This window comes from Oryctolagus cuniculus, chromosome 7 (genome assembly GCF_051225735.1).
Source record: "Oryctolagus cuniculus isolate XC-2025 breed Fujian yellow rabbit chromosome 7, ASM5122573v1, whole genome shotgun sequence".
NCBI classification, from domain to species: domain Eukaryota; kingdom Metazoa; phylum Chordata; class Mammalia; order Lagomorpha; family Leporidae; genus Oryctolagus; species Oryctolagus cuniculus.
In genome coordinates, this window is record NC_142873.1 from 10892555 (window position 1) to 10907583 (window position 15029).

Genomic DNA, 15029 nt, shown 5'->3' on the forward strand with positions numbered 1-15029 from the left:
GGTTAAGTCACTGTTTGGAACACTGCATCCCATACTGGAGGGCCTGCTTGGAGTTCTGGCTATTCTACTTCTGATCCAGTATCCGGCTCACGTACACCCTGGGAGGTGGGAGATCACAGCTTAAGCACTTCAGTCACTACCACCTACATGGGAGACCCAGGTCAAATGCTGGGCACCCGGCTGCTGCAGGCACTTGGAGAGTAAACTCGCAGATGGAAGATCTCTGTCTCTCTGCCTTTTGAATAAAAATGAAATTTTTTTTTTCCAAAAAAGAGGGGTAAATAGATTTCCACAACCAACTGGGGAAGAACAGTGGGCTGCACAGTATGTGTGTTTATGTGTGTATGTGTGAATATGTAAACAATAAAAGAAAAATAAACCTATTGGGACGAGCACGCTCACGCTGGGCAGCCACTTGCCGGCCTCCCATGCTGGTGCTCTGATTCTGATCCCAGCCACTCTGCGTCTGCTCCAGCTTCCTGCTAACATGCCTGGGAAAGCAGTGGAAGATAGCCCAAGTGCTTGAGTCATGGCCTCCCATGGGAGACCGGGGTGAAGCTCCTGGCTCGTGGCTTTGGCCTGTCCCAGTTCTGGCTGTTATAGGCATGTGGGCAGTGAACCAGTGGATGGAAGGGGTCTTCTCTCTGTTTCTCTCTCCCTCTCAACTGCTCAACCTTTCAAATAAATAAATTTTAATATATATAATATATATTATACATAATATATACATACATACATATCAATATGTGATTGTAAAAGATAATGAGGAGAAATATTTGTAAGGCTAACATTTTCCTATGGTAAGGGGTATAGCTTTAGCCAGACAGTAGTTGACCCAACCAGCATCCCCCAAAATTCAATGATCATAGCCACATCAAAACAATACATGCCATAAGAACTAATTTATATAAAATTATATGTTTGCATATGTATGTGGAATAAAGTTACATAAAACTACGGCATCTAATTGTTAAATATGACGGGTTTTAGGTAACTGCAAAGAAATAATTATTCTTCAGAAATAATTCAGAAGACAAATAATCTCGCCACGTTATCTGAAATAACCACAAAAGGAACTAAAAATATGGTTTGATACGAACTCTACAATGTAACATTTTATAGGTATTGCATAATCACTAGGAAGACTATTCTTATGATAACTAGGAAGACGGCAGTAAAAAGAAGCGTGTGGAGAAATGCTGATACAGCATACATCACTGCTCCCACTATGCGTACATACGTATAGACAAGGCAGTTTACAAGACAAGAGTAACTATGCAAGGAGAGACATTGCGAGTGCACATTACTATCAGTGACAAGTGTTTAGGGAGCAAGCACTGAGCCTAGGCATTAAGACACTGCACGCTACACTGGAGTACCTGGGTTGGCTACCTAGCTGCGGTGGCTGACTTCAGCTTCCTTCTAATGTAGACACTGGGAGGCCCTGGTAATACTTCAGGTAATCAAGCCCACCCTTCTGGGATACCTACACTTAATTCCTGGTTTCTGGCTTTGGTCCCAGCACAGCTCCAACCATTGTAGACATTTGGGAAGTAACCAGCAGATGAGAGTTCTCTCTGTGTTTCTGTCCATTTCAGTCCCCTTTGCCTCTCAAATAAATTTGTGAAAGTTTTTTTAATTTTTTAAAATTTTAAGTACTTGATAGAATTTGCCAGAGAAGGGCCAACACTGTGGCACTCCAGGGTAAGCCACGGCCTGCAGCATCAGCATCCCATATGGGAGCCTGTTCAAGTCTCGGCTGATCCACTTCCAATCCAGCTCCCTAATAATGTGGCTGGGAAAACAGCAGAAGACGACCCAAATGCTTGGGCCCCTGCACCCATGTGGAAGACCTGGAAGAAGCTCCTGGCTCCTGACTTTGGCCTGGCCCAGCCCTGGTTGCTGCAGCCATTTAGGGAGTGAGCCAGCAGATGGAAGATCTTTCTCTCTCTCTTTCTCTCCTTCTCTCTCTCTGTAACTCTGTATTTCAAATAATTAATAAATAAATAAATCTTTAAAAAAAAAGAATTTGCCAGAGAAGCCACCTGAGCCTGAGCTTCTTTGTGGGAAGATTCTTAATACTGAGTAAATTTCCTTATTTTTTTTAAAAGATTTATTTTATTTATCTGAAAGACAGAGTTACAGAGAGAGGTAGAGACAGAGAAAGAGGTCTTCCATCCACTGGATCACTCCCCAGATGGCCACAATGGCCGGATCTGTGCTGATCCGAAGCCAGGAGCCAGGTGCTTCCTCCTGGTCTCCCACATGGGTGCAGGGGCCCAAGCACTTGGGCCATCTTCCACTGCTATCCCAGGTCATAGCAGAGAGCTTGATCAGAAGAGGAGCAGCTGGAACCCAAACCTGCACTCACTTGGGATGCTGGGATGCAGGTGGCTTTACCCGCTAGGCCACAGTGCTGGCCCCATCTTTTCACTTTCAATCTGAGTCTTTTATTATAAAGGGAGTCTCTAGTAAGCATTCTGGGAAGATCATTCGCACCACATGCAAACAAATCCTTTCTTGAGCTCTGCTTTCAAGAGGAAACACAAAGTAAGACACATGACTAATCTCACTGCATGAACAACCTCAATGCAGATTCTTACCTTCCTTCTTGAATCTTTGTCTTTCCCAATATTCTTGACTAAATTCTCTGCATGCCTAGAAAGCAAACATGATCAAAATTAAAATTTAATTTTAAATCATGTCCTTAAGAAAAATGAAACATTTTTCTTCTTAGTAAAAGTTCTTATCAATATTTTGTTATGATTAAGAACTGCTATCTGTTAGCAAAGCATGTTTTATTCGCATTATGAATGCTAAAGACTTCCCAGTACTTTCACTATTGCAACAGTAACGCAAGATAGAAGACCTCTTCGGCAGAGAGAGGAAATTCTGTGTTTTAACAATCTTTCGTGTGTGTGCATGAATCTATCCTTTAAGAGTTCTAGAGTTTGTCTATAATTTTATTAATCTATCCCAAATACCATTTTATGTGGCATATAAAACTTATATTTCTAAAACAAAATTTACCTTGAAATATGTTCTATTTTTCAATCATATTTCACTTTAGTTGGGATCTAAAGTAAGGTTTACAAAATTTCAAATTGATTCCCAAATTTTAGAACTTATAAAACACAGTAATTCAATATAACATGGGGCTTAATAGATATACAGATCTGAGCAAAAGCCTACTTTACAGATTTATAATATAAAATCTAGGAAGCTCACCCAGGTTTAAGTGATGTTTTTGCTCAAATGTGTAAAAATTTGGGTAAGATAGCAAAGCTGAGTTCTCCTAATCTATGAAAATCATCACAAAATGCAGCTGCCCTAAAAACCTGAATCCAGGGCTTCTGTTCAAGATGAGCATTCACCCATAAACTCGAGCCTGCAATCTTCACAAGGCATGATCACCAAGATTTCACTGGAAGGCCACCCAATGGCATAATTGAGAGGCAGACCCCAGACTCGAGGCGAGGCCGGTCCCAGCGACTGCTCTCACGGTGACTGCCGCAGCCCAGCTGAAGTGTCCTGGTGCTCACGATTTGTGAATGCTGAGCTGGGGGCAGCTGCTGGAATATGGCATCAGTGAACGCGACCCTGAATGGTCTACTCGAGTCTCTAAAAGGAGCTAATCCTTCTACCTGAAGACACTTTTCCTCTAGACAGAGGAAAGACCACCTCTCACACAGTGAGAAACTCCCAAATGTCTTACTTCCCATAGTAAGTACTCATTCTCTAATTTTATATGAACAAAAAGACTTGGAGGGGTTAAATCTAGAGAAAATTAAATACTTCTATAACTTATTCCCATTTACTAGTTATAATTAGGCAAAAAAAGAAAAATTCATTTTTATAGCATTCTATGAGATCTATGCTGTACATAACGATCAAGAAATGACGTAGATTCCTTACTGGCTGCCAGTTCCATCTCTTTTTGAATTTGTTCCTCGATTTCTATGTTCACCATTCTATTAAAGAGAAAAAAATTCCATAACCTAATTAAGTAATAAATCATAACAAATTAAGGATAATCAGTAAACTCTATAAAACAAGTATGGATATAAAATTCAGCAATAGCATCTACAAACATTTTTAAAAATAACTATTTTACTTGATTTTTTTTAAAAAATTGTTTTTAAAGATTTATCTATTTATTTGAAAGGCAGAGCTACAGAGGCAGGGGCACAGAGAAAGAGAGGCCTTCCATCCACTGGTTCACTCTCCAATTGGCTGTAACAGCTGGAGCAGCGCTGATTCAAAGCCAGGAGACAGGAACATTCTCCGGGTCTCCCACATGGGTGTAGGTGCCCAAGGGCTTGGGCCATCTTCCACGGCTTTTCCAGACCATAGCAGAGAGCTGGATCAGAAGTGGAGCAACCAGGACTAGAACTAGAGCCCATATGGGATGCCGACACTGCAGACAGCAGCTTTACCCACTATGCCACAGCGTTAGCCTCAGCTATTTTTAATAAATTAGGCAATGTAAGGAAAATAAATAAAAGTATATTAAAATGGTGATTATATATTACCCCAGTACATATAATAATATATAATAATGGATGTACTAGTCATCCATTTCACATAACCGACACATAATTTATGGATAAATATGACTGGTTCCTTAAATTGCTGAAAATTGCAGTTTCAAGCATTTAGAATATCGCTTTTTCACAGATGTATGTTACTACAGAGAAAAAAAAACTTCAAAAAACTTCTCTGGAATTAACTGAACTTTTAAAAATAAAATTAGGGGGCCGGCGCTGTAGTATAGTGAGCTAATCCTTCGTCCTGCAGCACCGGCACCACATATGGGTGCTGGTTTGTGACCAGGCTGTTCCTTTTCCAACCCAGCTCTCTGCTATGGCCTGGGGTAGCAGTGGAAGATGGCCCAAGTGCTTGGGCCCCAGCACTCATGTGGGAGACCCAGATGAAGCTCCTAACTCCTGGATTTGGCCTGGCCCAACCCTGGCCGTTGTGGCGATTTGGGGAGTGAACCAGTGGATGGAAGATCTCTCTTTCACTCTCTCTCTCCTTCTCTCTCTGCATCTCTGCCTTTGAAATAAATATATATTTTTAAAAAATCTAAGAAAATAATCAGATATATTAAAATTTTCAACCTATTCATGACAGAATTTATAATACCAAAAAATGCTAATAACCTGAATGTTCAATATTGTTATTAGCTAAATAAATGAAGTTATGACCACAGGACAGAATACTAGATGGCTATTAAAAATCCTAGTATTAAAAAGGATTCCCCAGAACAAAGAGAAGAGAATACCACGATTCCAACGTTCGTTTTCACAAAGTTCATTTACGCGTGCAGAAAAAGCAGTGCAAGGATATATATACACAAAATACCAAAATGGATTATCTGACTCCAGGGTCATGCGCAACTTGTAATTTCTAATACTTCCCTGTACTTAAAAATATTTCTAAAATCATTGAGACAATAAATATAATTATATGTTGAACAAAAGAGATTAGAAGGGAAAAGGAATGAAATCTTAAGAGCTAGGTAGGAAAAAACTACAATTTAATGGTTAACTAGACATAAATGAGGAAAAAGAAAAAAGTGACCAAGTTAATTGTAAGAATCAAGCAGCCAGCACTGGAAGAGCCCTGGGGTAATGCTGGCCCGAGGGGCTGCATGTGGGCAGGCGACATGGGTGATGGCCAGGGATTACCCACTGCTTTCAAGTCCTTATCTCAGTACCTACAATGCTCACGGAGATGGGTAACACTGCTAAACCCTCACGGCCTGCACAGGGCAAAATCTAGAATAAAAGTCTAGAGGTTTTGTCTCTTTTCCTATGATCTGTTTTATTTATTTGAGAGGCAGAGTTACAGAGAGAGGAGAGACAGAGAGGGGTCTTCCATCCCCTGCTTCACTCTCCAAATGGTTGCAATGGCCAGGGATGGGCCAAGCTGAAGCCAGGAACCAGGAGCTTCTTCCAAGTCTCCCACATAGGCACAGGGGCTTAGGCATTTGGGTCATCCTCCACTGCTTTCCAAGGCACATTAGCAGGAAGCTAGATCGGCAGTGGAGCAGCCAGCACTCCAACTGGCACCTATGTGGGATGCCGGCACTGCAGGCAGTGATTGAAGTCCCGGCTGCCCCACTTCTCTTCTAGCTCCCTGCTAGCAGCAGACGATGGCCCATGGTGCTGTGGTACAGTGGGATAACAGTCCTGGTCTACAGTGCCGGCATCCCATATGGGCGCCAGTTCAAGACCCAGCTGCTCCACTTCCAGTCCAGCTCTCTGCTATGGCCTGGGAGGGCAGTGGAAGATGGCCCAGGTCCTTGGGCCCCTGCACCCACGTGGAAGACCTGGAGGAGGCTCCTGGCTCCTGGCTTCGGATTGACGCAGCTCCAGCCGTTGTGGCCATCTGGGGAATGAACCATCGGATGGAGGACCTCTCTCTCCCTCTGCCTCTCTCTCTGTGTAACTCTGACTTTCAACTAAATAAATAAATCTTTAAAAAATAAGAAAGAAGATGACCCAAGTACTTGGGCTACTGCACCCATCTGGGAAGACTCAGAGCTGCTCCTGGTTCCCAGCTTCAGTCTGACCAAGCCCTAGCATTTGTGGCCATTTGGGGAGTGAACCAGCAGATGGAAGATCGATCTCTCTCTCTCTCTCTCTCTCTCTCTCTCTTTTTCCCTCTCTCTCTAACTCTTTCAAATAATGAAAATAAATCTTAAAAAAAAAAAAAAAAAAAAAGATATCCAGAAAGATGTTTCAGAGACAGGGACTAAACAAATGCAATCTAAGCATATCATTTCTAGTAACTGAGCCTGGCCTATGGAATGGACAACAGCAAGTTCTATATAATGTTAGTGGCAGAATCCAAGTGGAGAGTATAAGGGTGTCTATTGTAAAATTCTGTCAACTTCATGCTCAAAATGTTCATAATAAAATGTCAGAGAAAAAAGCAATGAAAAAGTTGTGATCTAGAGAAGAGCTTTTAAAAAATAAAAAATGCATACCTGTCCTTGGGGATCTGTTTGTCCACTAGCGTCTCACCGAGCTTTCTAACCAGTCCACGGCCAGGAATGCACACATTCCAAGTGACTGATTGGAGAGGAAGTGCATGGGCCTTAGACAGCACATACACACATGGAAAATTTGAGACTGTGTTGTGACTGCTAAGAAACATAACCACCATTTAGCTCCAAAAGGAAGGCAGGGGCGGTAGGCGACGGTGGGTTTCAACACAGCTCTAAGAAAGGCACCAGGGTGAAGACAATGGGGAGAAAGGACGCGGATTCATGCCACAGGACAGTGAAAAGAGCAAACTGGTGACATGAGACCAGGCAGCAATCTATTCCTTTTTCATAAGTTTACTTCAAAGGCAGAGAGAAAGCGAGTGAGAGAGAGATCCCATCCTCTGTTCACTCCCCAAATGCTCACAACAGCCAGGGCTGGGCCAGGTCAAAGCCAGGAGCCTGGGGCTCCACCTGGGTCATCCATGTGTGTGGCAGAAATCCAGATACTTGAGCCATCTGGTACCTCCCAAGAGAATTAGCAGGAAGCTGGATAGGAAGGGGAGGAGCCAGAACAAACACTCTGACAAGAAGTGGCTTACCCCACCGTACCACAAAACCTGCCCCAGTAACCTACTCTTAACTCAACTGTTTCTCAGCTTAAATGGTCCTGGTTTTAATCCAAGGCTTTTGGTTCCTACAACAAACACATGTGCATACAGTAGGCTTCAGCTATGTATACTTGCATCAGCAGGCCAAGTCCTGGGCTTTGGCTAAAACCCCATCTTGCCCTTGAAGGTGTGAATCTCTCTCAGCCTCAGTCAGCCCCTGACCCCCTGATCCCACTAAGAAATAATAGAATAAAACCATACTAGCTACAGATTCTGTAAAGAGCAGCAAAAAGTACACATCAGAACAAGATACTAAAATGAGTCTAAGAAAATATTAAGCATGTACAGTAATTAAATTAATACCGACGGAGAGATTAGATCCTTTGCAGCCAGTGTTTTATATTTTTGGTCTGTTTTGTTTGGTTTGCTGTACACTTACACTACCAACTCTGGCTGAACACTGATTACTTGGCTGCTCACTTAGTCTCCACTGTAAAATATCAGGGCCAGGCATTTTGCCTTTCCATTAAGACACTGTAAAGACACGTCTGTCCTATCTCAGAGGACCCGGGTTTAGTATCTGGCTCCAGCTCCTGACTTCAGTCTCCAGCCGATGCAGTGACGGCTCAAGTGTCTGAGTTCCTGCCACCCACGTGGGAAACTCAGACTGAGTTCCCAGCTCCTGGTCCAGCCCTGCTCACTGCAGGCACCTGAGAAATGAGCTAGTCAGTTCTTTGCTTCCCTGTGTGAATATCTGACCGTGTGTGAGTGTGTATATCTCTAAAATAAATAAATTTTTAAATAACATCAGCTACCTTTATAATGCTAAATCTCAAAATTTTATAACAGGTTCTCAAATATAAGTTAAAAGTACATTCCTAGGGGCTGGCGCTGTGGTGTAGCAGCTAAAGCCGGCGCCTGCAGTACCGACATCCGATATGGGCGCCAGTTTGAGACCCAGCTGCTCCACTCCCCATCGAGCTCTCTGCCATGGCCTGAGTAAGCAGTAGAAGATGGCCCAAGTCCTTCGGCCCCTACACCCACGTGGGAGACCTGGAAGAAGCTCCTGGCTCTGGATTGGCGCAGCTCTGGCCATTGCGGCAAATTGAGGAGTGAACCAGCGGATGGAAGACCTCTCTCTGTCTAAGTCTTTCAAATAAAATAAATAAACCTTTAAAAAAAAAAAAGTACACTCATTGGGGCCGGCGCTGTGGTGTAGTGGGCAAAGCCACTGCCTGCAGTGCCAGCATTCCACCTGGCCACTGGTTCGAGTCCTGGCTGTTCCACTTCTGATCCAGCTCTCTGCTGTGGCCTAGGAAGACCATGAAGGATGGCCCAAGTCCTTGGGCCCCTGCACCCGCGTGGGAAACCCAGAGGAAGCTCCTGGTTCCTAGCTTCAAACTGGTGCAGCTCTGGCTGTTGTGGCCAATTGGGGAGTGAACCAGTGGATGGAAGGCCTCTCTCTCTCTCTCTCTGCCTCTCCTTCTCTCTCTGTGTAACTCTTTCAAATAAATAAATCTTAAAAAAAAAAAAAAAAAGTACATTCATCATAAAATCCAAAGTTTGCCTTCGTTTCTTGTAAGTTCAGTAATCTCCATACATATACTAATCAGAGACTTGAATTACGTTTTTCCCAAGATGACAGGCATCAGATAACAAACAGTAACGTCATCAGGCCACATGCAGCTACGACTCTTCTCTAAGAATGCTGATCTGAGGATGACCAGAAGGCAAGCAAGCATCGGAAACTCATACCTTGGATTCTCTTTTCTTGTGTTCCTCTTTCAACGATCTTTCTTTTTTATCCACGTTACTTCGGTGCCTCTCATCATCAAAATGAGAGCTTTCTTTATGTCGTCTTTCTTTATGTCTTTCTTCTCCTTCTTTCTCAAAGAACGAACTACTTTTTTCCTTTGAATGTTTCTCTCTTTTCTCCCGGTGTTTCTTTTCTCGATCTGGTTCTCTTGCCTTCTTGTGTCTTCTCTCGCCTTCTTCTTTATAAAGCCAATACTTAAGAGGATTGTCTTTACTGTCACCATACTGCAACTTTGAAATGCAAAATATTGAAAAACGAATGAACACATGAAACAAGAGCAGTCTACCTTATGTACACAGTATGACAAATGCAGAGAAAACCACACAACTAATACTGCCCTCTTCTCTCTCCCGAGGTTAGGGGTTGTCCTAACAACTTAATCTGCTGTCCTTTTGGAAAGCAAAAGAACCTATTCACACCATTGTTCTACGGCTGATGCTTCTGATGACTCAAGCCTACACAATATCAGAAAGACACCACGGCCCAGCTGACCTCACTGAGGTATGGAGGACAACGTTCAAGTTCCTCAGGAGGCAGATACGGCATCAGAGTCCAGCCTCTCCCGACTCCTGCAAGTCTCGTCCTGCCGCCCACATCCTGAGCTCCGCTGGCCCTGAAGATCTTCCCTACGGAATCTCTGTGACCTCCCTAGACGGTCTCTTCACTGACCACCCACACGCTGCTACCTCTCTCACAAAGATGCATCACACCACTCTATCAGTCCGACCCACATAGAGATCTTTGAAACAGGGACCACCATTCGGTCACTTCTGTATCCCCCAAGATCAGAGCGGCGCTCAGTGAGCAACTGGTGACGTTCCTCAGGAACTGTATGCCAAGTTATCAGGACAGAATATTCTTGGCTCAGACGCAGTTCCAGGGGCACAGCCAACGTGCCGCCAGACCCCAAAGTGTGCCTGACCTGATCCTTCACAGAGGGTCTTCTCAGCTCAACCTCAACCAGGGGGAGCAGACTCCTAGTCCACAGCTTTCTGCTCATCGCTGCACTCTGCGGCCCCTTCCCTCCTCCCACAGACCCTGACTCTCACCTGTGCCAGGATACCCACCCTGAAGACAAACACACTGAACATCTCCCTGACCAAACTGCTCCCATGTAGAGTGAGATTACGTCCTGTGTCGCTCACCAAAATAAACTCCAAGATAATAAAAGATTTCAGCTGGAGCCGACGCCGCGGCGCACTAGGTTAATCCTCTGCCTGCGGCACTGGCATCCTATATGGGCTCCGGTTCTAGTCTCGGCTGCCCCTCTTCCGATCCAGCTCTCTGCTATAGCCTGGGAAAGCAGAAGATGGCCCGAGTGCTTGGGCCCCTGCACCCACATGGGAGACCAGGAAGAAGCTCCCGGCTCCTGCCTTCAGATCGACGCAGCGCACCAGCCGTAGCGGCCATTTGGGGGGTGAACCAATGGAAGGAAGACCTCTCTCTCTCTCTCTATCTCTCTCACTGTAACTCTACCTGTCAAATAAATAAATAAAATCTTTAAAAAAAAAAGATTTCAGCCTTAAAACAAATGTTAAAGACCCAAATCAAACTTCAGATGACCACACAGATAAACACGTGGGGGTGGGCATTGCAGGACAGCAGGCCACGCTGCCCCTAGGACACCTGCATCCATGTGGGAGGACCTGGCGCAAGTCCTGGCTACTCTGCTGCTAACCCAGCTTCCTATCAATGGGCCTGAAAGGCAGCAGGTTACAGCCCAAGTACTTGGGTCCCCACCACCTCCCTGGAAGATAAAGACGGAGTTCTGGGCTCCTGGCCTTGGCCTTTTACAGCATGATTACTGTAAGACTGTGTGTGTGTTCTAGGGGCTTGGGGGTGTGTGCAATGGTTAATCAGCAGATCAGCAGATGGAAGGTCCCTCCTTCTGTGTGTGTGTGTGTGTGTGTGTGTGTGTGAGAGACTCTGCCTTTCAAATAACTTTCAAATAAACAAATCTTAAAAAAACAAAACAGATGTTTCCCTATGGGGAAAGGGGGCTCAAAAGTTCCACAACAACAAGTTGACTAAAGGTCACATAAACCAAATTCAAAGCAAAACAAAACAATGCTATAAAAGACTAGCTGTGGGGCCAGCACTGTGGCACAGCGGGTTAAAGACCTGGCCTGAAGAGCCAGCATCCCATATGGGCGCTGGTTCTAGTCCTGGCTGCTCCTCTTCCTATCCAGTTCTCTGTGTGGCCTGAGAAAGCAGTAGAAGATGGCCCAAGTGCTTGGGCCCCTGCACCCACATAGGAGACCCAGAAGAAGCTCCCAGTTCCTGGCTTCAGATCGGCGCAGCTCCGGCTGTTGTGGCTATCTGAGGAGTGAACCAGCAAAAGGAAGACCTCTCTCTTTCTCTATCTCTCTCTGTAACTCTTTCAAATAAATAAAATAAATCTTAAAAAAAAGACTAGCTGTGAGTTAACCTTTAAGGACTCTTACAAATCAGTAAGACACAAAATGTACACAATAAGTAACTAACAGAAAGGCAGTACATCCTTTTAAGAAAACGTGCAGAAATGCCATTGTCTTCTCAAATTAGCAAAGACTGAAAATGAAAATAATGCCCAGTAGCTACTTAGGACATGGGGAATTATCCTCTGATGAGGAGTTTTCCAAAAGTTTGTGGGGAAAAAAAATATGCACAGACTTGAAAAATTGTTTATGCCAAAATAAACATCTCTTAAGAATCAATTTTTCCACAAACTTTTTGAAAGTCCCCTCATACACACACATATCTACAAACATATGAGTATGGGTGTATGTGCATACATGTTTGTACATATAAACAAAAAACCTGGTAAGATACATACATGATCAATACAAACATTATCAATAATTAATTACCTGAGTGGAGATCAGACAGCCTTTGTTTACTTGCTATTTATCTGTGTGTTCTAAATTTTCTAAAATAATGACGCACTACCCTGGAACCCAGAGAAACACGCAATCACGAGGAGGAAAGACTGGTAATGCATAGAGCCTGAAACGTTTCCAGGCCTGGAACCCTCAGGTATGAAATTTTCCACAAATGCTTCCAGTAACGTCCCTCCCGGCCCTCAGCCGCCCTCCCCTGCAGCACTGAACGCCCCGTGCTGGCCTGGTTTGGTACCTTTCTCTCTCGGTATCTCCTCTCTCTCTCATCTTCTGCTCTTTCACAGTCTTCTTCTCTCCGTTCTTTCTCTTCAATTCTTACTTTACTTACTACAAAAATAAAACATTTTTAACACTCCCAAATGTTAGCCATAAAGCAGATATTCTAACATCCTGATGCAGACTTTACTGCACCTCCATTTATTAACATTTATTAACATGTATTTTTAGATATTCTTGAATAAAACACACTCTCCAAATTCGAGGGGAAGTTCTAGCATCTAAACCTACAATGGAACAAAGAGGGAGATCAAAATGGCAATCCAAGGCTCAGACAGAATTCTTCCCCTCTCCCAGTTTGCTAGTTGGCAACCAGGCAAATGTCTCACTTCCATGAGACATTCAAGAGGAGCCCCAGCCCAGATACACACTGACCTCATGATTTCCACGTATCAGTAAAAGGGGAAAGCAGAGCCCAGTTTGAGGAGAGACTTTCACCCAGATGGCCAAACATGCTAGCCAGCTTTGACGCTCCGAGGATACGTCTGCCCTCATGGAGGTGCTGAGGAACTAGCCCGGCCCCCACAGCCTGATGGCTCCCCCAATGCCGGGAAGACAAAAGAGGCAAGAGGTCCCCGAACTAAAAGGAAGTTAGGCAGGCACAGCCCACACACACTAGCATGAAGGATCAGTGCCTGGGGGCAGGGCGTGTTGAGCCAACGCCCAGCACAACTTGGCAGTGAGGCCCAGGGAAGGAAGGGGTGGGCCAAACAGTCATACAGTTACTGACGTCGCCCAAAGCACCACTGAGCAAGCAAACCTGGATCTTCTCTTCTGAAACTGCAGATAAAAAAGGCATCTGCCTCCCAGCTATGAAAACTGACTTTAAAAGATAAGGGCGGGAGCTGGCATTGTGGCGCAGCAGGTTAAACCACCAACGGTGATGCTGGCATCCCAAATGAGCACCAGTTTGAGTCCTAGCTGGTCCACCATAGATCCAGCCCCCTGCTAATGTACCTGGGACAGCAGTAGAAGATGGCACAAGTGCCTAGATCCCTGCCACCCACGTGGGAGACCTGGATGGAGTTCCTGGCTCCTGGCTCCTGGCTTTGGCCTGGTCCAGTGCCAGTCACTGTATCCTTTTCGGGAGTGAACCAGCAGGTGGAAGAGTATGTGCTCCCTCTCTCTCCCTCTCCCTCTCTCCTTTTCTCTCTGTAACTCTGCCTTTCAAATAAAACCTTATAAAGCAAATTAGGGCGGGGCCAGCACTTGGCATAGCAGGTGGCGCCACCGTCTGCAGTGCCAGCATCTCATGTGGGCACCAGTTCAAGTCCCGGCTGCTCCACTTCCAATCCAGCTCTCTGCTATAGCCTGGGAAAGTTGTGGAAAGTGGCCCAAGTCCTTGGGCCTCTTGACTCACATGGGAGACCCAAGGGAAGCTCCTGGCTCCTGGCTTCAAATCGGCACAGCTCTGGCCACTGCGGCCAACTGGGGAGTGAACCAGCGAATGGAAGACCTCTCTCTTACTCTCTTTGCCTCTCTCTCTCTCTCTCTCTCTGTGTAACTTTGACTCTCAAATAAATAAATAAATCTTAAAAAATAAATAAATAAATAAAGGCAGGAGCTGGTGTCGTGATGTAAGAGATTAAGCCACTGCCTGCATCACCAGCATCTCATGTGAGTACCAGTTAGACTCCAGGATGCTCCACTTCAGATCCAGCTCCCTGGTAACACACCTGGGAGTGGAAGTGCTTGGGCCCCTGCCATCCACATAGTATACTCACATGGAATGCCAGCTTCCTGGCTTCAGCCTGGCCCACTGCAGGCCACTGTGTTCATGTGGGGAGTGAACCAGCAGATGGGAAAGTCTCTGTGTGTGTGTGTGTGTGTCTCCCACTAACTGTTTTTCAAATAAATAAAATAAATTCTTTCAAAAAGGGGCAAAATTAAACTTTCAGAGATGACTAAGACAAACATCTTCAGGAGCACTAGCCACCGTGCTAGGAGCCAGGGACACAGGCCGGGGAGGGTCAGGGTCTAGCGTATTTGGAAGGTAGAACCACATATTCTCCAAGAGACTGGAGAGAAGCATGTGTCAGGGTGATTCCAGGTTTCCTGACTCCGGAACAGAAGGACGCAACTGCCACCAGAAACGAGAGGGCGGTGGTGGAGCCGCGTCCGGCAGAGTGATCCGAAGTGCAGCGGGGACACAACTCACAGAACCTAAGCAACAGCAAATACAGGCAGGTAGACGCACGGGGTTCAGGGATGAGGCCCACTGCGGGAATGTGGAAATCTGGAATAGATAGAGGGTACTGAATACTACAAGACTGGATCCAGCCAGTGAGGGAGACAGCCAGCTGTGAAGTGCTCCAAGGACCACGGCCCAGAGCAAGGTCACGTGTAAGACAGGGAGAAGCAGGAGGAGAAAGAAATGCGAGAGGCCAATCCGCGATGACGGAAACAACTTCACCAAACCCAAGTATACAATCTGCCTTCCTAACATAACTCATTTA

At 45.1% G+C, this 15029-nt stretch overlaps 1 protein-coding gene across 13 annotated transcripts in view; it reads right to left on the bottom strand.

Annotated features, from left to right (window-relative positions):
- The window catches only part of DYNC2I1 (dynein 2 intermediate chain 1), an 83171-nt gene that overhangs the window by 61367 nt on the left and 6775 nt on the right, over positions 1–15029 (bottom strand). For 8 of the 13 annotated variants that reach the window (XR_016236929.1, XR_016236931.1, XR_016236930.1 and 5 more), the window contains 4 exons: positions 12533–12624; positions 9358–9648; positions 3916–3971; positions 2604–2658 (listed from right to left, as the gene is read on the bottom strand). Coding sequence is in view for 1 of the 13 variants with exons in the window: in XM_002715015.6 (XP_002715061.3) it covers positions 2604–2658; positions 3916–3971; positions 9358–9648; positions 12533–12624 (494 nt within the window). In the remaining 12 variants the exon portion in view is untranslated. Of the gene's footprint in view, positions 1–2603; positions 2659–3915; positions 3972–9357; positions 9649–12532; positions 12625–12948; positions 13118–15029 lie in introns of those variants that run through there. The other 5 variants (XM_089336854.1, XM_089336850.1, XM_070077208.2 and 2 more) reach the window with 4 other exon arrangements.